The sequence below is a fragment of the Stegastes partitus genome, unplaced genomic scaffold, assembly GCF_000690725.1.
Source record: "Stegastes partitus isolate 25-593 unplaced genomic scaffold, Stegastes_partitus-1.0.2 Scaffold33, whole genome shotgun sequence".
In the NCBI taxonomy this organism is placed as follows: domain Eukaryota; kingdom Metazoa; phylum Chordata; class Actinopteri; family Pomacentridae; genus Stegastes; species Stegastes partitus.
In genome coordinates this window covers 1122065-1147041 of record NW_007577764.1, presented here as the reverse complement: position 1 = coordinate 1147041, position 24977 = coordinate 1122065, and the positions used below count along the sequence as shown (strand labels likewise).

Below are 24977 nucleotides of genomic sequence, written 5' to 3'. Positions count from 1 at the left end.
TCCCGAAGTGAGTGACAGGCTGAGCGCTGAGAATATATTTTAAGTTTCTCAGTTTAGGTCTTGCATTTAAAAAGTGCTTAGTTCCTCGTGCTTTGCATTAAAGTGCAGAGAAAAGGAGACGGTTTTCTCATATCTGAAAGGCTCAAAGGGTAAAGTGTGCATACAATGCTATCAAAGGGCCCAGCTCGCCGTGAACCTGCATGCTTTTAGGCAGAAACGGTTTGAAGCTAATTGTGATGAACTGACATTTCAGTACAGGAGGTATCAGAGCGCGCCGAGTATAAAAAAAAAAAAAAACGTCTGTTCCGGGCCCTTCCAAGGGCAGCGACTGCAACTGCAAAGTATACCGTGTAGTTGTCAGTGATTGCTGCGGGACACTATCTCACTGTCATACGCTTACCTCTGGGCATTGCAGTTAGTGTCAGGTGATACTGTAGATGATATCGGGCTTGTGAAATGGCGAGCTACCTGGATAAATAAATCTTGTTTACTCACAAGGGTAAAGCTGCACAATAGCTAACAGTGGAAATGGACACAATATCTGAGCCTGAGTTGCAGCTGAAACGGATAGCTGATTAATCCATTAGTAGATCAACGGAAAATAACCGTTTTCTGCCTCTTGCTTCTCAACTGTGACGACTTGCTCTTTTATTTGAAAGCAATTTGAGTATTCAGTCACACAAAATGAGACATTTGACTTTTAGTAAACATTTTTAATGAACATTTTAAATGTTTATCTGGCATTTGAAGAACAAACAAATCAACTCAAGAAAATAATGGGCAGATTAATTTAGAATGAAAACAATCGTTTGTTGCAGGCAAAGCGAAAGTATTCACACCCAGATTATACGTATGTGACTTTGTGGATGTGCTTTCAAGTGTCCTTCAAATGCACTTGTGCATCTTGACCTGCTCACGTGTTTCAGGTGGAGGAGCTACGAGCTCGCGACGCAGAGGGCGGCCTGAAGATCGCCCAAGTGCTGGAGGGCTTCATCAGCAGGAAGGTGGTCAAGCAGACGGTGATGACGGTGGTGTACGGGGTCACGCGCTACGGAGGACGCCTCCAGATAGAGAAGAGGCTGAAGGAGATTGATGAGTTCCCCAAGGTACAGCAGTGGTAGAAGGTGATGGTGGTGAGCGAGGGGGTTTCCTCACACGGCGTACTGTTTTATTTTTAGCGTGGCACCGGCTTGTTATGACAGAGTGGCCCCTTAGCATAGGATCTCCTCTGTATAGGGTTCCTCTCACACCTTTATCTCAAGCTAAACATCACACATGCTTTTGAGTTCAGATGGTCTTGTCTGGACTCTAATGAAGCAGAGAGTTTGCACTGCTGGGGTTTGTCCTTGTTTTTGTGTTATTGCTTCATTTGAAGGCATTTATCACACAGCTGACAGAACAATCTCACCAGATTTTATTTCGAAGCCAAAAGGGATTTCAATGACTTTGACCTGAAGAGTCACGCCGTCCACTGTCTCTCAGTGAGCTGCATGGAGCAAGAACAAATGCTTCTGTTGTTTATTTTAATCAAGCTTATTCGTGATCACATTGCAGTGAAATAAAATATCGGATGGTTATTTCAGTGAGGCTAAGAGTGTAGTCTAACAATAGATATACTGTATTTGATATCCTGCACAGAGCCACTATGAATCTATTCTTAGTTTAAAACCACTGCACTTTGATTGGGTCGGACATAAATGGCTATTTGATGGACTTTTGACACCATTGCAGGAGAATGGAAGGATTCTAATCTGCTTACAGCACAGTGGTGCTTATTGTGTGTCCCGTTGCTATTTGCATCTTAGCAATAGTTGGAGTTAATCTCATTGTCTGTATGGACGGGATCAACATGATCCCACTGCCAGTCTATCCGCCGTCTCACAGCCAAAGGATTGTGCTAAATGACTTCTGCATAATGTCGCTAATTGTTTAAACAGGGAATTAGGGAGAAGTGTAATTGTGACTGATTACGGGGAGGATAGATCGAAAGGATGAAGCAGCGCCTCTTGAGAAGGAGATCTTTTCACTGTCAGGATATGAGAAATACACCACTTTGAATCCTGCAATTTACATCACTTATTTGCATTATATATGTGATCATAGTAGTAGCACTCATATGAGCTAAAAGCAAATCGTAGCTTTAATTTAGGAATTGATGGAAGCAAAACCGTGTGAATAAATACAAAATGTGTTGTATTTCCAGGAGCATGTGTGGGATGCTTCCCATTACCTGGTGCGTCTGGTGTTCAATGGCTTGAAGGAGATGTTTACAGGCACCAGAGAGATCCAGGTGAGTTCATTGCATCATAGACATAAAGACAAATACCAGCATAGAATTAGCTCATCCATCAAATTACCACCAATATCAGCTCTTGTCTGTCACTAATTCTGTAACACCAGTGACATTAGATGGAAATTCTGGTTAAAAATCGTATTTTCAGAAAAATACATCCACTTTTTCCACAGTTTCCACTCAAATTTCAAACATGCAGTTATAAAATGCAATGTGGAGTCAAAAAGTATTCAGATTTTTTTTCTGTGTCTAAGATTGACACCTATTTTGCTAAAGCTTTATTTTAGAAGTGTTTACATGTTGTTTCCCACAACATTTCCCAAAAGGAAGTGTGCAATTTGATGCTCATTTTGGGGTAACACATCAATGAAACCACTTAATTAATTGTGTTATCTCAGGATTTTAGTCTGTGCACATGAGACTGCATTTAATAATGAATATTTTCTTTGGATTGCATGGATTTTTTAAAAAGAAATTATTAATTACACTCTTGTTAAATAATACAACCTAAACAACAGAACGTCCGTCTCTATTTTCTCTATGATTAATACTAAATTTCGTGCCTCTTTCCAGGAAACTTCCTTCAGTTTATTCAAAAATCGTGCACACATTTTCCTGCTGCTGACCCACTGCTCCATATAAGATGATTTTATATTTTATTAATGGCTAGTTTACTTTATTGTTGCCCCAGCAACGGCGCCCATTCATCACATGGACTCCATTTATAGATCGAGGACGTGCACCTGGTAGGGAATTGTCTCCACAGGCAAAGAGCTAATAGAACCGCCACCACGCACTGTTCGCCTCCTTTGGGAAATGTGCAGGGGCGCCCCAGTCTGAGATGAAAAATCCCCCCTCCCATCATGCCGCGGTGTCAACCTGATGCTTTTCTGTGTATGTGTGCGCACCTGCTGCTGTTATATAGGTCATATATTCCCACATTTTATAGGAAAGTGTTGACATGTGAGTGAGAACGAGGAAGCTGATCAATCCCCGGTGCTGCCGTCCCTGACCTCTCCTACGTTTTCTGTACATTTCGCATCAATTCTGTCAACGGCGCTATTCGTCTCTTCACACCCTTCAGTCTCTTTCTCTGTTCGCCTCCTTCAGTCTGTTGACTGATCAGCTAGTCCCCAAACTAAGTAGCCAGTTATGTAACGTCTTACTCCTGCTTCTCTGCTTTCATGCTATCTTCATTTCCTTGTGCCGGGGAATACAGGGAGGCAGGTGATGATGAATGGAGCGGCTTCGGGTCAGAGCGCTACCTCCAGTTGCTAGGAAATATTTATCTCTCCTACAGCTCAGTATGTGTGCGTGCTTATACGTGTGAGGAAACACTTGTGGGACATTAATAGGGCTTCCATTCTTGGAGGTAAGCTGTGCCAGACGCTTATGCAAACAGCACGGCTGCGGTTTTTAGAGAAAGCAACAATTCCTCACCTGTTTCTTCAGCAAGTCTGCAACAATTGTTAGCAACCCCTTAAAGTAGAGCATCACAAGTTTAGAGTTTAAATCTGTTGATGCTGTGGGCAGCGGAAGTTCTTACTTTCTCCAAATGCACCATTTATATTTCTTGCATAATTTAATTAAAACACAAAAACTTTGTCCGCCACGTACACAAATTTGCAGAAGAACACAAACACGCAACATGCTCCCACAACAAACAGGCAGATATTTGCACTCTTGATTGATGCAGCGCTGTGAATATTTTTCCGAGTTTGCTCGTCAGTGTGTGACCTCGCTTTACCGCTGCTGGCGTCCGTTGTGTTGCAGGACTGGCTGACGGAGAGCGCCAGGCTCATCTCCAAGTCTGGCCACACTGTGGAGTGGGTGACACCCCTGGGTTTACCCATCATTCAGCCCTACCACCGCACACGCAGCCAAGTGGTAAGTGTCCCCTTAAGACCTGCGTGGGGGTTCTTTGCTATCATCTGTAAGTGAAGTTCTAATCATTTCACTGCAGAGCTTTCATGTGTTTCTAAACTAAAAAAAAAAAGGGTTTTCCAAGACGTTAAAGCTGTTTCTGTAGTTTAAATAGTGGTTAGCATTAGAACTAATTTGAGTCAGTAAAGTCTTCGTTCAGCGTTTTACTCGGTGATCACCGTTGTTTCTATATACGTGACAGACAGCTTCGCCAATTAAAGGCGAGTCTGCATTTCCTCTACATTTTCTAAAAATTCACCAGCTGACCTTTCTCATGTTCTCTTCTTCTGTCTTCGCCTGTTTGTCTTTCTCCTCTTCGCTCTTTGTCTCAACTTTCACGGCTTTCTCGATACATCCACAGCTGACCTTTTCACAGCGGACACTGTATACACTTTGCGACTCACATGTATGAGTACAAACAGTATTCATTAATCTCTCTCTTGACACAAGAACCAGTAATAGAAACCCTCTTTGTGCTGGTCTACTGCCGTTACAGTATCGTACACATCACTGTCTCCTTGTTCAGACTAATATTTCCATGAGGTGGTAAGATGCTTTAGGTCGTCACTTTTACTATAATTGTCATTCCGCTGTGTAAATTCCACGCGTTATATTTCCTTGAGTTTTGATGGAATTTCCAATGAAGCTGATAATAAATCAGGGCAGCTGGTTGGCCGTGGACACAGAGTAGGCGAGTGCTCCCATGTGACCTGAATGAGTATTTACACACAGTTACAGTCAAGATTGTAAGTATTGGGGCAGTTTTTTTTTCTGTTGTTCAAGCTCTGATTTCTTTTGAACATTCATTTTCAAATACTACATTAAAATAAACAGTCATCTGTGATATCTCTGTCAGATTTTTATGATCTTTTTCACTTCTCTGTTTACCTTTTATAGTAGTTTTGAGATCATTAGCATCAACTGATTACCAGCTAGGGCTGCAAGGTGGTGCAGTTGGTAGCACTGTTGCCTCGCAGCTAGAAGGTCGCCGGTTTACGTCTTTCTGCGTGGAGTTTGCATGTTCCTCTCATGCAGCGTGGGTTCTCTCCGGGTTCTCCGGCTTCCTCCCACACAGTCCAAAAACATGTTGAGGTTAATTGGTGATTCTAAATTGTCCGTAGGTGTGAATGTGAGTGTGCTTGGTTGTCTGTCTCTAAGTGTAGCCCTGTGATAGACTGGTGACCTGTCCAGGGTGTCCCCTGCCTTCACCTTGAGTCAGCTGGGATAGACTCCAGCCCCCCGCGACCCTAGAGAGGATTAAGCGGTGTAAAGATAATGGATGGATGGATGATTACCAGCTCATGAGGCGGGGAAGCAAAACATCTCAAGTTAATGTGAATTTATCTGGTGAACAAGGGATTTGGTGTTAGAAGATGCCCTAAAATGCGTCTGTGAACAGCAGCACAGAGCGGTGAAGTGTCAGCTGGAGTTGACGCAATTCGCTCACTGCAATATGTCAGTCATCAATACATTTACCAGAACAGTAGCAGGAGAGGCTGCCCTCTGCTCTTGTTAAGTGCACTGAAATGTTTTTCATTCAGAGGACTGTGTTTGGTAGATTAATATTTTCATTAATCATGGACATTTATTTAGTTCATACACTTTGCGGGTGCACATCTACTTAAGTAAACAGAGACGATGCAGACAAATTCAGTGTTAAATAAATAAGTTAAACAATGTTCTTATTATTGTATTGTTGTTTTTCATGACATGCAATTTAAAAAAAAAAATCATTATATCAGCAATTGGCCACCCAGCTCTCTACGTATTGACATTAGGCATTGAAAAACCCTCATGCTGGTAGACCACTAATTGAAAGACAACTTCACCGCATTCCAAATGGCAGCTCTCAGTCAACTCTGACCCACAGGTGTGCTCTTCTGTACAGAAATGAACCTACCTAACTACCGAACTGCCTAATTACTTTCAGGCCCTTGCGGTATGGGCTCTATGTGTTAAAACAGCTGTATCTTCCACACAGCACTGAGAACTTCCACCTTAAAATAGTGTCAATTGTGTTACATCAGATTGAAAATGTGTAAGTGTCCACATAACATGTCTATATAATATGTGTCGTTTTTGAACATGCTTGAAATTCTGCTATAATTCAGAGTTTTATGCTCTGAAAGCTTGCTGTAGTCTTTACACAGACGGCCCATGAATTGTACTTCACTCGTTGTGGTCTGGCAAAGCTCAATAGACATTTACTTGAATTATTTTTACTGCCAGTGCTCAGAAACCAGAACGTTTTTACATGTGATTTAATCAGGCATTTTTTCAACCAATTGATAGATGGCAAGTCCTCTTCTTGGCTCTGATTTGAAAATGGCTGCATGTACTTGCCATTCACTGGGTAGAGAAACATCATGAAGAAGCCTCAGGATTTCTAACTGGGAGAAAAGTGACTACTTTTCTTGTTGTGGCCCCTTTTCTCGAAAGTAGTCAAGACTAAATACATTATTTTCTCTGAGGTATAGTGTGTCATGGCTTTGGATTAAGTAAGATCTAAACCCAATTTCTCATATTTTTATGCGTACAAATTCACTTTCCTCTACTCTTTCTTTACCCTCGCTCAGCCTTTTGGAAATCTGACTCACTGAAACAATTATTGTCTTCATCTTCTCATATGCTGCACATTCAAGCTTATATGTCGCTGTAAACACTGGTTGCTTTGTGGATGTTATGTCCCGTCTGGTCTTTCCAACTCTCAATGGGTTCGGTGCAGGAGTGCCCCTCTGATGGTGTATTGTGATTGCTGTGAGTGGCCCGACTTTAATGGAGCTCCACAATATCGCTGGAGTTGTCCGTCACTATGGAGATCCTGACAGTAACACATCTTGGAGATAACATGTCTGTGTGCCAGCACGTCTGCAGATAATGTGTGTATAGATAAGTAGAAAAAAAAAAACAGTTTGTGATTATATAAATTCACTTTGACCTCTACTATTCTTAATTTCATTAATGAAATAAAAGGTGGAGACAGACATGCAGCATATGCCAAGCACAATCACACCGCGAGCTCCCAGGCTGGCTCAGCACGCTGCCTGCTCTTTTAGTATGACATCAAGCATAAGGTTGGCTTAGAGGGGGAGTGACACCTCATAAGCAGGTGCAAGAGAGCGAGGGTGACAGATGGCGGGTCCCCCGAGGGTGCATCTCTCTTTCTCTGGTGATGTGCTAACGCGCATTCCTCTGATTTGATCTGCTTCTTTTAATGTCCAACAGGGACCAGGAAAATGATTAACTTTGCCTTTTTCAAGGCCTAAATCAGAATAAATAAATGAATGAAGAGCTAGCTTCACGGCTGAATGAGGTTTTAGCTTATGTTTCACAGATAACTTTCTTCATCCCCCTGCAATAATGCTCTAATCCAGTTGCATCATTGGACAACAAAAAATGAAACTAACTTGCAGAAAGGTCACCTTTTCCCTGTGTAGCTGGATTAAATTCAATCTCCCAGTCGCCTCTCTGCCTCTTAAATCCAAGGCCACTGGGTTTCTGAGGGTCGTTAGTAATTAGACTCTAGATAGAGTGGAAAGATGAAGTGTGATGCTCAGTAAGAAACTCAATAAGAGGAGGGAAAGTAGCTACAGTAACATCCCGTCAGAGCAGTGTGTGCGTGCATGTGTGTGCATCTGTGTGTTTTTTTTTGTTTGTTGGTGGATTTCAGCGGCGTACAGAGATGGGATACAAATGCTGACCTGTGTAATCAAGGATTTTCCATGGCTGATGGGAGGTGAGGAAATTAGAGTATGATGGAGTAGCTGAACGGAGCATGAACATACATCAGGGAGGCTGCCTAACAGGATTGGGAGATGCTAATCGGATCAGAGGTCACTGTGGCTCAGATTCCCTGTTTATTTTTTTATTCCGTCTCACAGGCAGGGCCACACTGAAATCTCGCTCTCGCTTGTGTATCGTGACACAAGGGAGTCATCAGCTGGATTGGCCGGATTTGACTGGATTTGGGAGTTTATAGCGTGACTAAAAGCTTGTGATCCTAATGTCCTCTACGTGGAAAGAATCAGGTTTCTTTGGGTTTTGGGGGTAATTGGTGATTCCCTGTAACAGCTGGACACTGTGGATAATTTCTACTAAGTACAGTACAATGCAGGAAAGTACAGTGGACGTTTGTGGCCTATAGCGATACAAAAATAGTGCACTGTTATTAAATAATTAAGTCTAATGTGTTACAAGCCCCCGAGAGTTAATACCTTTAAATAAAAGTTTTAATAAACCCTCTTGCCAATCATGGGTAGATTATGAGACAGTTGGCCTCCTGGGCACAGACATGTGGAAGAGTCCGCACCTCCTTACATAAAAGAAAGACATTGGTATTCATTTAGCATCTCGGTGTGGTGGTCTCGTCTCTCTTAAGCCCCTTTTAGACTTTTTATCCTTTCCATTATTTTGACGGCAACTGAGCTTTTTGGTTTTATGTTTGAATGAGCACCCTGGTAACTTTTCAGCCACTTTAGGAAGAACTTTTTCCACAAAAAGAGACACAGTTTGTCTCTATAAATCATAGAAACACCATTCCTATTCACTTTGCTCTACAATATCACGTATTACAAACTGAAATGTCTCTTAAAATAAAGCTTTACTGAGATGAAGACAGATTTTAACAAGTCAGATCAATGAGACTCACCAAAAATACATATAATCCAGAATGTAAAACGTTAGCAGGAGCTAGAGTTTAGTTTGTTTGTAGTTGTTTGTTGGCGTCTTTCCTTTAAATTTATTAAAAACCTGCAGCATCCACCAAGCGGCAAGATTCATATGAGTGTCTCCAATAAGAGCGAGAGTTGGTCACATTTATGCATTAGGTATAACAGCAGAAACTTTATTATTCACTTGTAATAAAAGAAATTAAGTGTCATCAATATGAAAACAGTACTTTTTTTTACTTCAGACTGTTAAGCTGTCACATACAAAGTAATAGGAATATTTTACAGTTTGTAAAGTGGTAGTCAGATTATCATCACATATGGACAGAGTTGTCAGTGTTTAGGAAATCCTACATAAAGTAGTTAGTTACTCAGACGGCTTGATAAGCTTGCTATTAGTTTAGAGTTTGTCTTTTGTGCATAAATGCGGAACATTAACAGAAAAGTGAACTCGTGTTGTCACTGTAAGTGTCTTTGTGGTGGTCTTGCAGAGCTTTGTGGACCTTTTGTTGGTCACTCTTTGTGATCTCTTGTCTCTCCTTACGGCCGTTCAGTACCTCTCTGTTGCCATTTTTATCCATCCCTCTATATGACTAATGAACCGCTCACTCATGTCAGACTTCTGCTTCTATTTTCACTCCTGTGGTGCTATCTTGATGAACAGATGAGGTTCTCAGTCTGCCCCACTTACTTCTCTTTTGTACGGAAGCAGCAGCAGCAGCACAGGAGAGCTGATGAAAGTTGTGGAGCCCGTACAATGAGAGTCGGCCTTTCATTCAAATTCTGGACAACTACATATCTCTAAATGTCGATGTGATGCCCTCCACGCCTGCTTCCGCTTCGGAACGGAGGAGAGCCGTTCCCAGGGGCGGCATGATGTTTCGTTGATCTTGCAGAATCTTGTGGCATTTTGGGGTGAAATAATAAATGCAGTTTGAGTTTCAAGGACACCCCCCTGAGAGGCAGAAAGAGAAAGTTTGGAGGAAAGAAGGTCTGGAAAAGGTCAGTGGAGGTGCGGCGAGACTCGGGGCTTTGTGTGACTGTGAGCCCGCCGGTGTCTTCATCCGTCTTCGGCAGGTGAATGGAGAAAGGGAGAGGTCCAGGTCACCCAGAACGGAAGAGAAAAGCGAAGTGTTTTGGCGTAATGGTGAGCCAAATCCACTCCAGCAGACGAGGGCCTGTGTTATTAACCATCGTGTGATGAATAGGGATTCCCCACTCGGCGTTGATGCGATTACTGATGGCTGTTGCATCCACGACCATCTGCACTGCAACTCTGAGGTGATTTAGACCACAGGAGCCTATTCCCCACAGACACACAGCAGGGCTCGCCAAGGTCTCATTCATCACAGCCCCAGGGTTTCAGTCGGGTCTTGCACACACACATCACGCTCATGTACGTTAAAACGAGCAGGGTTACAGTGTGCAGTAGTGACCTCATTTACAACATGGCAGACCATAACTCACATTAGAGGTAGCTTCCATTTTCTTTCGCCCCGCGTCCACAAATTTACGTCACGGCTTCTCCCATCCTGTATTTCAAAAACGTCCGTTAGGAGAGTGGATGTTAAGAGGGGAAGGACAGATCCCCCCCCCTCACAAGTCCTCCTAGAGTCATGATGGATGGGATGGCAGCCGTGGCAGAAAGTAATGGGGTTTTACAACACTACGGTTCTCGTCTAAAACCCTTCATTGATAATTGTGCGATTCTGTCATTCATCACGCGGCGACCTTCAAGCAATCGACTGAAACCGCCCAACCGAGTAGCTTGATTGACCCCCTGAAGCTAGATCTAATCCATCCATGTGAACACCTGTCGCTTAAATCCTTTCATATCCATGTTTTTTTGTTTTTTTTTTAAGCTGTTGCTAATTAGAGAGTTGTCATATGGAAACATTAATTACAAAGGGCTGCAGAATGGGTTTGTTCAGCTTTATTATTGGTAAAACATCATCTGTTGTCTACATTCACCCTGAGAGATAGAAGATGTACAAGATAAGTTAACAGAATCTACTGTGTAAGACTAACTAGTAAACCAGATTTTTAGATTTTTACTGCTTTCATGCAGTTTAGTTTTTAGCCACGTGGCTCAATGGATGGAAATGTTGGTGAGTTAGTTGGTTGGTCCAGACTGAAATACCTGAACAAGCAGTGGATGGGAATTTTTTTTTGCCTTTTTCCATATTTATTTGGTCCCCACAAGATGAATTATCCTTATTTTTCCACTATTGGCACCTCAGTCAAAATTGTCACTTGTTCTTTGAAGTATCTCAACACCTATTCATAGCTCTCAGCCAGTATATCCCCAAAGAGTTTGGTGAGCTCACATTAGATTTATTTTGATGAAAATTATTGGAAGAATTGCCATCAAATGTCTCTAGCACTTTAATTTGTGTAGACTCATTGTATTAATGAATTTAGAAGGTCTCAAAAACAGCAGAGACAGATTCAGGTGTTAAGATCACATAAAGAAACATCCTTTCCTTGCTCTTTAGAATCTGAATAATAGAAGAGATATTGTGACACCCATGCTGATCATTCACAGCTGTAAGCCTCGCATTCAATTAAGGCTTATCTGGATGTAATATCTCAAGCAAAGGTTCAGTCGCTCTGTCGATATGTCCGTGGACCAATTTCCAAAAATCTCGCCTGATGTCAATATGCCCCAGTTTCCAGCTTTTCAGTCGATGCTGACTTTACTAAAATCAATCGCCAGAATCATTGAAAAGGCACAATCTAATTCTGCTCAAGGGTGTGTTCTGCCCTTTAAATGAGTGAAAGCACCTTCACGTCAAGATATTTCACTCCGACTAAAACCTTTACAGCACCCAAGAGGGCTTCCTGTATGAAACGTTTGGGTTCTTCCTTTCCAGGAGGTCATTATAGACCCAGGATGAAGCTGAATGGGGGAACAGTTAGAGTTGCAGAAGGATGTGCACTTCAAAGGTCCTTTCTGTTCTCAGTATTCGTCCCACAGAGGAACAAGCAGGATCAAATAAAAGAGTTACGCATCAGCACCAAACTAGTGGTTATTTAAGGCTCGTGAGGGCGACAGCATGAGATCGGTCATGCTGTGGTCGCCCGCGCTCCTGCTCCAAAGAGTTATTTGTATTCTGGAGGATAAAGCAGTTGAATTCAAAGACCCCCAATCCGGAAACAAATTTGTGAAATCTGTCAGATTTTACAGTCAGTCTGTTGCAGCACAAAAGCAGCCAGCAGCTGATAGGAGTTGATCCGTCTATTTTCCTTCAGCCTGTCCTACCCCACGCAAACCCGGTAACATGAAAACCCCACTCTGAAAGGCTCACCGCTGAGCCGCCATGCTGCTCACTATGGATTTGTGGTTATTGTTATTTGCCTGCATGTGATTGCAATTCCCAGCGTTTGACCTAAAAACCAAGGAAACGAATGCAAATTACTCCTCGTGCGATCCCATTAATTATTGGGAACAAACAAACAAACAAACTCGAATACATTTTCCATTCATTCATATAATTGAGGGTTAATCTTGTCCTCAACGGTGATAATGACGTCTAATGACAACAAAACCACCGTCATTATTCGCAGTGCGGATGAAGCGTTTACAGGCGGACGTTTTAGTGTCATTCCATCCGCGAGGAATGAAAATGTGTTCACTCAGGCTACCACACACACACACACTCTCGGTAGTGTTGGCTCAGTGCAAGGTAAACACAATAATGGAATGTGCTCAAAATGATGAGGAGGAGGCTGCCTGTTGCCAGTCATATCTCTTTCTTGATAGTAGCCCGTCGTTCCCACCCAGGCATGGTTCCAGAGGTCAGGGAAACACTGCCCTGCTGCACATGCTTGGCACAGCTGACTGGATGGACCCTCCAGGCTCTGGAGATTAGAGTGCTAAGTCTTCTCTCTATTAGGAACAACTGTCAGCACAGGCTTGGGTGTTGGTCTTGTACAGTGTGCAAAGAAAAGTGATGGAATGACAGCAGAGCTCCAAAGGATATATTTGCCAGATGCCTTCTCAGTGTGCATTTACTGGACATAAGCTTAATATATATAATCCATCCTTCCTTATGGCAGGTTATTAAGGTTAAGTGGATGATATTTCTATACTACATACTGTAGCATTGCACTGATGTAACATTGACAGACACACAATGGACACAAAAAAGGAGTATTAAAAATAGATGCAGCAGAACTGGCAGCTACTATTTTATTCAATGCATTCTGAAGCCTACATTGCCCATAATGCAACCAGACCTCTGACAGTTCTGTTTGAGATTCAAGTTGCGGTTAATGTACATATCCTCATGCAGAGATGAGAAGTGAGCTACAGAAGTTTATTAATGCTCAGTGCTTTCCAACAGCTTCACATTTTCACATGTAGCATCTGCAGCTCTGCTTGGCTCTCCCTCAGGTTTAGGAAACTTTGTGCAGTACCGCTCCCAACACGTGTAACTTGTGTGTTTAAAACTGTTGGAGTTTGAAAAATAACCGTGATTGTGAAATTGTTGAATTAATAATTTGCCTTCAAGTGTGCTCATTGCCGCCTTTTAAGTGTTTCCTTAATTAATGAAGTCTAATAATATCAAGAGTCATGATGACTGATTGACACCTGCTCTCAGAAACCTGTAATATTGGTGGTACCTCATTAACGGCTTAATATTTTTATCATTACTTGGAATATTCTTGATTTGATTTGATTTCCTCTCAGTAGGGAAACTAGACAACCACAAGCCCCTGGTGACTGCTGCCCTGTCCATGCATGATTGCATATATGTGCAGTTGTGTATAGATGCTTAAGCAGATGTGAAAGTGTGTTTGTGTCAGCGTCTAAGCTTGTGGGTGAGGTGAGAGAAGTTGAAGTAGCTGAAATAGTATCTTCCTTTATGCCACATAATTTCTATTAAGAGAAGAGTGGGATCAATCCAAAGTGTTGGTTTTGTTCCGGTGCACTCACAGACAGCCGTGGACACCAAGGGTGCAAAGTTGTTGCTATCAGGCCAGTTTTAAGCTTTCTGCTACTGAGAGTACGCAGTGTTTGCTCGGGTGTCTGTGCATGTTCAAAATACATTTTATAATTTCTCTATGTGAGATTCCGGGCTGGAGGTGGCTCGGTGGTTAGCACCGTCGCCTGACAGCTAGAAAGTTTGCACCTGAGATCTTTCTGTATGATCTCCTCATGCAGTGTGGGTTCTCTCTGGGTTCTTTGGCTTCCTCCCACAGTCCAAAAACATGTTGAGGTTAATTGGTGATTCTAAATCATCCGTAGGTGTGAATGTGAGTGTGCTTGGTTGTCTGTCTCTAAGTGTAGCCCTGTGATAGACTGGTGACCTGTCCAGGGTGTCCCCTGCCTTTGCACTAAGTCAGCTGGGATAGCCCCCCGTGACCCTAGTGAGGATTGAGCGGTGTATAGATGATGGATGGATGGATCCCGCTGTGGATGTCCTTGTTCAGCCCAAAATCTGTGTCTGCATCCAACTATGCTACCAGGGCGGCAGTGCAGATGTGAGGCAGCACCGTACATGCACAGAACACGTAGATGCTGATTTACTGCACAAGTAGGAATAAAAAGTAGTGTAATAAGTGTGCGTCTGTGGTGTCTGCAGCTGTTCATGTGTGTATCTGCACAGAAATTTAAAAGCTCTAACTGTAGACCAATCACATCAGTAAGGCAGAAAGAAAAGAAGGAGTTAAAAAAACAATAAGGCATTATCAATTGAGGTTTTATTCACATTTTCTTGTGCAAGTTGAGGAAAACATTAAAGACTTACTGGTTCCCAGGTTACATTTTTTTCTAGGAAACAAAGCCCCCTTTTCATTTAATCTTTATTGAACTGATAAAAGCGTGTTGGTCATGATGCATACACTTTATTATATATTCACACAGCCTTCTGTCCGTCATATAAACAGGCGGTTTATCCCAGAACAGCTCATGGTAAAGTACATGATGAGTAATTTGTCACTCGATAGCGGTACAGTGCAGCTGCTTTAATCAGGTTTTTTTTTTTTTCCACTAGGATCCACTGGGGCTACCTAGAAATAGTTTGACATTTCATAGAATAACCATTAGCCCCTGTTAAAAATCTTTACTCTGTCTGACGCTGTGTGCGATTCACTACGATGGCCGTTGTATAGACAGCTGTTGTAATCGGTGAAGCAGAGGTGAACCTTTTAAACCACAGTCGCGACTTCTCGGTAGCCTGCTTAGAGTTTCTGTGTCACTGTGTTTCTTGTTGCCACTGACCTGTTGTTGCTCCTGTCTGCTGTGATTGTGTTGATTATCTTAGTTAAAGCCTCATGTGACAATGATCTAATTAAACTAGAAATTATTTTTGCAGGTTAAAATTATTAATTTAAACCTGATGTTAAGTTCATTGTATGTGTCTTAAATGTTGATATTTTCTTGCCATGCATCCAGTTTGTATCCTCCCTACTGTTTTGTCTTAGGGTCTTGATATCTAATGTTTGCTTTAAGGAGTTTTGTTACTTCAGAATTGACACTATTACATGTATATTTTGTACAGTTCCAGCAGTTAGACCAGGGGTGGGCAATCCTGGTCCTGGAGGGCCACAATCCAGCATGTTTCAGATGTTTCCCTCTTCCAACACACCTGATTCACATGATCAGGATCGTTATCAGGCTTCTGCAGAGCTTGATGATGAGCTGATCATTTGACTCAGGTGTGTTGGAAGAGGGAAACATCTAAAACATGCAGGACTGTGGCCCTCGAGGACGAGGATTGCCCACCCCTGAGTTAGACAATAAAGCTGTCGATTAACAGTTGATTGTTTTGTGTGCAAATATGCCAAACACTCTCTAGTTTCAGCTTCTCAAACTGAGGATTTACTTTTTCTGCGCATATATGATGGGAAACTGAATATTTTATTTTAGAGCAAAACAATGGAATCTAGATGCTTGTAACTTTAGTGGAACTAGTCAGGCTAATCAGTGATGGAGTTGGTTCTATCCCTGATATTTTGGGTCTCCTTGTTGCAACATTCTGAAGCTGAATCATGCTTATGTGGAATGAAAATCTACTTTTTCAAGTCCAAACTGCAAAACATCTGCGTGTCTTGCACATAGCTTCATGCAATCTGTTTAACTTTTGAAACTTTCTTGATCAGATGAGAATCTTAAAGTTTATTTGGGTTGTAGGCTGGCGCTGACAGTGGCATTAACAAACAGCAGCAGACAGTTTCGAGTTGCAGCTGGAATGTATAGACGACCCGGATGAACTGAAATCACTAACCATCTCTTTTCTTTGTTTCGCCTCTCCAGCTGAAGAGCACCATGCAGCACATAACCCTCCAGATCAGCCACGACTCCAAAGAGTAAGTTTTCCTGCAGCTGCCATCTGCTTCTGTCTGTTCCTCCACTCTCACACTAACACTGAGCCACAGCAGATGTCGCGTCGCCACGTTCTTCTCTCGTGGTGCTTATTGACATTTTCAGCTGAAATGTCAGCAGTTAGTCTGATATTAGTGACCTGGAACAAGGACAGAGAGTAGCTGGTGGAAGAGATGGTGTTTACTGCAGGTAACTTTTTTTTTTTTTTATTGTTGTTGTCACTGACTTTTTTTTTTCCAGTTTATAATCACAAGTTTTCAAACTGTCACTTCAGACTATTTTGCCAAGTTAGCTTTCAAAGGTGAATGAATGGACTCTCATGAGGCAATTAGCTTACACTTTGAAGAACTTAAGCCACACAAAGGCACTGTCTCCACTGCACATTTTGACTAATTGCCTACTCAAACTCGAAAGTAGCTTTGCATTTTTCATAAAGCAGGAAATGCCATCAGAAGTTCTTTTTTGGGGGGAAGTACTTTGAAAGCATAGTTTAACACTCGCCGTTTTTAATTGTAAAATGCAACTTCACTTCAAGAAATCAGCTCCAAAATAAGTTCAAAACACTTCTCATAAAACCTCATTTGTAAGAAAAATCACATAACTACCATAATCTGTAGAAGAAATTGGGATCATGCAAAGAAAAAAAAAAGAGGCTCACAGGCCAAAACAAAATCTGCGAGTCAAGATAAGAAAAGCAAAGAATTTTCTTTAATGATGAGAAGCATTTTTTTTTACAACTTTGCAGTACAAAATTCCATCAGTGGGTTAAATAAATAAAGCCATCATTCAGCGTAATTTTGATTAATAGTGAAAAATCTGCTTGATAAATCCCATATTATTTCACCCTTGTGCAGCTTGTTAAGTAGAATTTCAATCTTCTGCTGCTAGATGTGCATCTGTCTTCCTCCCGCACAGCACTGCTGGATAGACAGAGACGTTGAATGCAGATGGAGGAGGTGTGTGACCAAATGAGGTTGAGATTTAACATGTGAATGAACTCAACGTGTCACACTGAATGATCGTTACATGAATAGCTTTTTTTTAGCGCAAAAGATAAAAGAGAAAAAAAAGTGCAGATGGAGAAAAGACAGAGGTGAGTAACAAAAAGAGACAGAATGAGAGACAGCGACGGCGAGTCAAGGAGCGCTGGAGACGCCGACGACAGAAGACTGACAGCCGTCCTCCTCGATCTGACATCTACAGTACACCACGGATCCGGCCGTGTGAATGTGAAACAGCGGCGAAAGCGGAGGGAGGGATGGAGGAAGTCAGAGTGGAGAGAGAGAGAGTCACACCTGAAACTTTAGATTTGCTGTCAGCAAAAGCATCACAGGCCGACATTCAGAGCCCAACTTCCCAATCGCCATGATTCCCTGTGGCCTTTACTTCCACATAGACGCACACAAACAGCACAGTTGCACTCGCTGTAATTAAAGGATCCCAAAAACAAACCTCTTCCAGCGTCGAGGTTTGTAAATAGGAGCCATGACAGCCTTCAACACTTCTTGTTTTTTTTAGTCCTTTAGAGAAGCGCTGATTATCCAGGCCTCTAAACTGCAGTGGGAAACAGATTAAAGCTCGATGCCAACTTTTAGCCTCTGTGGGGATATGAAGGGGAACTCACAGCCGGCTCTTTTGCTCCATAGGGAGCACAGTTAGACTGCAGGGAGCTGTGCTTGGTAACCCTCAGAGTATGGACTGCACACCTTTCCAGTCTGTCAGGTTTATGGAAGGTGACATGTTTGCTCTGTGTGTCGGTGTGTGTCGGTGTGAGATGAAGAAACAGGACAAAGAGAAAGACGGTCTTCTTATTCTAAGCGCTTATAGCCGAGTGTGCTTGCAAATGAATTTCCAGGAATCTTTTTTTTTTGCGTAGCTGGAGCCCAGAACAACTAAAAGCACTGTGATAAAAAGTCTGACATGCCCAAGCCAAAAATAAAACGGACAGAAGGAAAATGAGAGTGACAGTGAGGCATGGCGTGCGCCTGCATGTTTGTGTTTTAGCTCTGGCTTTTGGCTCGAGCTCTCGCTGCTCTTTCTGCATTCCCATTAGAAGAGCGTTCTGGTCTGTGGCGGCCCAGAGGATTTGAATGGCACAGGCTCAGGCTAATGGGAACGTGGGGGATACAGATTGGCAGGATGCTTTTCTCACTGCCAGCTCCATCATCAGTAGCAGCAGCACTGCATTTATGTGACCTTGTACTATTACTTTTATGTCACTTCTATATTTGCACGCTCTCTTATTGACTATTGTTTTGAAAGCGTAGAGCCAGGGCGTCCCCCAGAGGTCACGTAGCACAAAATAAATATTGATGTTGAAATCCATCCAAACAGATCTGCATTTTTCAAAGTAGACATATCGAATTGTCCTAACTAGGAACGCACAGGTATGACTGATAATGTTAATGATGCTGCCATAAGCAATGCTTCACCTCCTGCAAATACAACATTTATTTTATTATTAGCTGTAATAAAATACCAATAATAATATCAAGTCTGGTAAAAAAAAAAAAAAAGCTTCTCATTATCGTCTGGCCATCAGACAAATGTGTTCAAGTTTTAATCCGTTGCTCCCCTGATAAAATAATAAGTAGACATTCTTGTAGTTGTTGTATATATGAAGTTAAGGCCAGCAGCCAATCAGCTTAGACTAGCAGAAAAAAATGCTTGTTAGCATAGTTTGCTAATTCAAATGTTTCATCTGGTTGGTTTAAGGGTACAAAACCAGAGTGTAAAAATAGAATTTCCCGGAATATCAAAATCATATAAAACTGGGAGCCATGTAAATACATTCATCCAGTAAAATTGGATTTTGGGAATCTGGCTAACGATGGCTATCAATAAATATCAGACTGCTAGCTTGTGGGACATAGTAGCTCAAATATTGAGTTTTTCTTGGAAACAAATAGGGGATTTTTTGGACTGATTCCAACATGTATATGCACATCCACTGATCAGCCACAGCATTAAAACCATCTGCGTAGTTGGAACCCTTTGGCGTCTGGCACCATGATGTTGACAGCTTCAGTTCCTGTAGTTGCAGGTTAGGCCTCTGGGAATCAGGATTTTTCTGGTGGGCCCCTTGTATGCTCAGTCAGATTAGGATCTGGGGAGTTTAGAGGTTCGATGAACGCCTTGGGCTCTTTGTTGTGTTCCTCGAGCAGTTTTGCTGTCTGGCAGGATGCCCTGTACTACTGGGGGAGGCTACTGGCATCAAGGAGTGGGTCGTGTATGTTAAAGTAGCTTCCACATGAATGACAAGACCCAAAGATTCCCAACAGAACATTGTAATCAAATGATCAATGCTATACGCTTCACCTGTCAGTGGGTTTAGTGTTGTGGCTAAAAAGGGAAAATATTGGAGCCATTTTTTTTTTTATTGACTCTCCAACTATCACAGACTGGTTAAAAATGGATCATGTAAATATTGTTTAACTGTGTGCTCAGCTGTGATACATACTCTGCTGCATGTGCTGCTGTAAATTATTTAGTAGAGGCTGCACAGGGTGATATTATCAGTTGACCAAATTATTAGATTTTTTTCATGTTATAGTAAATGAGGATGTGACTTTAAAATTTCCTAAAAAGTAGCTTTAAAGTAACATAATCTTGTCTTAATTGACAATAATAACCTAATTTGTATAGAACCATTCAAAAACAAAGTGCTTTACAATAAAACAAATGTCAAATCTAACCTAACTAATGTAGTAGTATATAGCTAAGACCCTACAGTATGATAAGTTGTGGAACTTACCCTATCTAATATAAATAAAATGGCCAAGACGCCACAGCATTATTAATCATGGAGACTAACCTGACTGATTTAGAGTATTTACCCTGCAAAATACATGAAAACTCCAAAAATCAAAGGATTCCCTGGATACCTTTTGAACAAGATTTCTTTTTATTATTATTTATCTATTTTTAAAAATTTAATTATTACATTTTCATTGTATTGTATGTAGATTGATTAAATGACGAGCACATTAAATGGAAGAACAGATTCAAAATTGGTGTTAAAGAAGTATTTAAATAAGTTAGTTTGCTTTTTTTTACTTCCCTTTTTTTTTTAATATAATGTAAATGATGTCCATAAACATCATCATAGTTAAAACAGCCTCGATGGTGCAGTGTTCTTTTGTTTGTTTTTTTTATGCAGTGGTTACAAACACGTGCTGTATTTCAAGTGCTGCACAGACTTAAACATAAATCGAAATATACGATGGCTAACTGTCTCCCTGGGAATTATGAGTACGGTTGGTAATGAGGCCGCCTCAGACTTGTTAGGTGGTTTTGGCTGAAACCTTCCCATTATATGAGAAGGCATCAAAGTGCAGGAACCATTACAGAAAGTACAAAGCTGTTTTCTTTTTCATACATTTGTGTTTGTTCTCTGTCTCTTCTCAGGAGGCCAGACACAGTTAAACAGAAGAATGCTTTCCCGCCAAACTTCATCCACTCTCTGGACTCCACTCACATGATGCTGACTGCTCTCCACTGCTATAGGTACCAGTCAGCATGCTGCACTTTGAAAACCTGAAATAAAACAGAGGTTCCTTTCCTCTCCTATTGGCTATGCAGTCGGGATTTTTTTTAAGATAGTAGATAACATGCTTCTGATTGTGACTTATATGCATGAGTCCAAATGGATTTGAGACAGAACAGTCTCCTTTTAAAAGCAATTATTCCCTCAGATATATTGTGCCTTGTAATATACCAGAGTTGGCCTCTTGACAGATGTGATAGCTCATGATGGAACTCATACCAGCTTTGAATGAACGCTCGCTGTGGTTTTGACAACACCAGCCTTTCTAATCCAGTCCTGTAGACCTTTCGTCAGTGCCTACCTATTGTTAATGACACTGCCTACTCTCTCTTTTCTCTTTTTCCCTCTCACTGCACATGAACTCTTGTCTCCCCCTTCATTTTTTTTTTCCTTCACCTCTCAGCGCCGGCCTGACATTCGTCTCAGTTCACGACTGCTTCTGGACCCACGCCCTCACCGTGGACAAGATGAACAAGGTATTTACTCTCACCTGTCGAGGTTCCTTCACCGTTATCATCCTTTCTGATCAGTGGGGTGTTGTGCTCTCCTGTTTTTTGCTGATTAATTGAAGCGAAAGGTGGTGCATGTGTTTCAATTCTTCCAGCTCTGAAATGATAGCATGACTTGGAAATCACTGTGAACTGAGGTCGTTGCTGCGCTTTTACAGCAAATGCAGGGGCAGGAATATGTTGTATTGCATCTATGACAAGTGCTTCCGTTACAATAAAAGCACTTTCTTAGTTAAAAAAACACTTCATATTGTCACTGCTTGGTACACTTGAAGCTCCTGGCTGCAGGTAGCACCACCAGACAGAGCCCGTTGTGCTGAATAAATGATTGCCTGCCCCGGCCTGCTCAAACTAGCTTGTCAAGCCCAGACCGAGACACAGCGTAGAATAAAATGGATCAAATTACCATAAAGCCCCAATTTTCCGTAGATGTAGCTTCAGAGCACAGTCTACAGTTTTTATGTCTTCACCTTATCTCCGAGGAGTTACAACCAATGAAGCAGTTCCCTCTCACTACATTTATTCTGTCGCATATTCTCCGGCTCTTGATGTGTGAGTATACGCCTTCCTCATTACACAGGTAATTGAGCACAGTGGCAGAGGAGAGGTATTAAATATCCTAGTCAACACCTAAGCACATATAAAAAAAAAAAAAAAAAAGATCAGTGTTTTAATGGCAAATGAGCCTTCCTCCATCCTTCATCCACCAGTTTTATAAACTGCCCATGATAGGCACTGGATCCCATCCCAGACTGCGCTGAGCGAGAGGCGGGGGTGCGCCCCGGACAGCCTGCCAGCATAGATGGGTTTCAGATTCACTGCGAGGTTCACACACAAATCAGAATAATATCGAGATTATGAGGACCTAAAGTGCATAAATCGAAAAAGCAATGCATAGAAAATGTTCAATACCCGACAAGGACACCTCCCTGTTAGCGCCGCTGATAGAGGAGAGCTGGTGGGTTTTAACGAGATGACGGGTGCTTTTGAACAGAGTGAGAGGAGAAGAAAATGCCTGTTTTTAAGAGAGGACGTCTCACACTGTTACTGTGTGTTCGTTACTCTTTGACTGTCTGAACCCCAACACCTGCTGGTGGATTTAAAAAGCATGTTGGAAAAAAAATCTCACCATTTGTCAGAAACTGTAAAAACCAAAAGAAATGTTGGATCTGCTCATCTGTGATGTTCTGCTTTACTGGAAAAATAACCACGTTTAAAATCGTGATATTGCATTAAACTCGCTTTATTTTGTGTTTTTTTTTTTTTTTTTAAATGCCAAAACTAATCCATTTGTTCCAACCAGATTGTGTAGAAATTAAAAACTCAGCTGCGGCCAACAGTCGTGTGACAATACTTTTAGGATGTTCTCAGCAGAATTGAGCTGAACTGTGATAGGAAACAAGTACTAAAGAAGCTATAGTATGTATCGTCACCTTTTTGCTCTAAGTGTTGGTAACACCTGTGGGCACCTGCAAAAATGCTGTACATGTTGATTCCAGGTTTTTCCAGTTTTTGTTTAGCTGTAACTCTCACCCCGACTAGTCGAGACAGATGGCTGCCCTCCCTGAGCCTTTTTCTTTCCCTTCCCTGTTAAAAGGCTTTTTTTTTTTGGCTTCTTCCCACCACTGCTTTGCTCATATGCAAAATAAACACTTAACTTTTACTTTCTTTATGTTTTATGGCATTATAATTGTGTCAGACAGTTCTAGTCATGCTTGTGCTGTTTCCATAGAGGTGCAGGAGTTTATATTGCCTTGAGAGTAAAAAAAAAATAGTGACAGGATCCAGAAATACCCCAAAACTGCTCGGGGGTTAAGATTGTTAAGGAAAGTTGTAAACATTTGCAAAGCTCTGTGATCAGCTGTGTGCTGATCAGTTTGCATTTAGAGATTTAGTGACAGCAGAGGGAGGTGCTGATTGTTGTTGCTGCATTTAGAATATTTAAAAAAACAACAAAAATTATCACAGAAAGATTGATTGACATAATTTGCCATAAGTGAAGCTTTGCCTGGATTCACTGCAGTTATACAGCATATTGTGAGGCATCTGGCACAACTGACTGTCATTCTAACCAGCTAGAGCCAACAGATGTCTAGCAACATGGGCTGTTTGGTTAAAAAAAAAAAAAGAACGACTGCAACACAGCAACTGTTCATTTATTCCTCAACACTCAAAATTCTCATCTAAAGCATTAGATGCCTGCATGTTTTCTATAGTAAATGACAAACCTGTAGCCACCCCAAGAATTAATTTCTTTTCCCAGGTGTTATACATCCAATCCACACAACCATTTTGTTGCAGCACATTTGACAAAAACTTTCTTTGAAGCCAGAGTTGGAGGAGACATACAGAGGCAGAGCTGTTCTGAGCTCTTGGAAATGATCCATTTGCTGTATTTGGTTACGGAGCGGTGCTTGTTGTTCCTGGCTGTCACCGTCGTCCCTTTTCCTTCCCACCTCCATCCATCTCTCACCTGGTCAACTAGTCTGGGGAGCTTGTCATTTAGACCAGAGTTAACTCAAAGCACACTTTGTCGTCTGCCTCATCCTCCTCCTCCTGTCAGGTCTGTCGGGAACAGTTTGTCGTCCTGCACAGCCAGCCAATTCTTCAAGAGCTGTCCAACTTCCTGCTACAGAAATACTGCACCAGCCTCCTGTGAGTATACGCACCTGCATGCAAATTTGATTTCACACACATACACACACACCTATCTCAGGAGCGGCACTGAGGACGCTCATTTCATCTACATTTTAGGAAATATTATGTAATAGAGGTTCATTTTTTTTTTCATGCTTAGTTACGTGTATCTGCAATCTGTCCCTCCTTTTTTTGTTTGAGTTGTTCTCACACAACAAACCTCCGTCGCCATCCGTCTTTGTCAGTGTGTTTATGCTGCACCCTGTGATCTTTATGGACTTTTACTGTTTGGACAAAAGCTTTCATACACCGCGCACAAGCAACTCCTAAATGCGCAAGCACTATAAAACCCAAGGTACACACACAGAGGAGGTTATACGATTGTAAAACCCAGAGTTTTTCCTCCGGTTATCTGTGACATTAGATACAAAATGAATCTCTCTGCCTCTCTCCCGGTGTCTGTCTCACTGGCCTCGGGGTGGGTTACGCTCATCATCCGACTGTGTTTTTCTCTTCTTTGGGATAATTGGACACCTTTTCTACAGCCTTTACTCCACGGCAGCCCCCGTCCTCTTTGTCTCTCTCTTATTATTACTGTTCCTTGACTTCGCAAACACATTATTCATTCTAGAAGGTGTCAGAGAAGAGGACACGTGGAACTTCAAAGACATTTTAAGTTGCTTTACTTGTCACAGAATGAACCGAGTCGCATCAAAAAACATCTCTCCTCCACTCAAAACGTCTTTTGCTCGGCAGAGTGATGTATGCGAAGAGTTTGACGGGAGAAGATTGTTTTCACGTTGATCTGCTGAAGGGTGAACGTGTCTTTGTGCTTACCTTGAGTTTGAGTTTGAGATGTGCACGTACGAATGGGGCTATTTATGATATTAAAACTAGTTTGGAAGCAAAACTGCAAAAGTGATTGATTAACCATCTGAACCCCAAGTAGATTCTGGGGAGTTTTTGCTTCTGTTTCATTTTTACTCACTGAACTTGAGAACTCAAATCTGTCTTTTGTGCAGCATAGCAAAGTTCAAATGCCTTTAATCATTAAAATTAAATACTGACTTTG

The 24977-nt window shown here is 41.8% G+C and overlaps 1 protein-coding gene across 1 annotated transcript in view; it reads left to right on the top strand.

Moving 5' to 3' along the window:
• polrmt (polymerase (RNA) mitochondrial (DNA directed)) overlaps positions 1 to 24977 on the top strand; it is a 56475-nt gene that overhangs the window by 24670 nt on the left and 6828 nt on the right. The window contains exons 13-19 of the mRNA XM_008300496.1: positions 927 to 1106; positions 2204 to 2290; positions 4067 to 4180; positions 16145 to 16197; positions 20621 to 20719; positions 21163 to 21235; positions 23832 to 23923. Of these exons, the coding sequence (XP_008298718.1) occupies positions 927 to 1106; positions 2204 to 2290; positions 4067 to 4180; positions 16145 to 16197; positions 20621 to 20719; positions 21163 to 21235; positions 23832 to 23923 (698 nt within the window). The remainder of the gene's footprint in view (positions 1 to 926; positions 1107 to 2203; positions 2291 to 4066; positions 4181 to 16144; positions 16198 to 20620; positions 20720 to 21162; positions 21236 to 23831; positions 23924 to 24977) is intronic.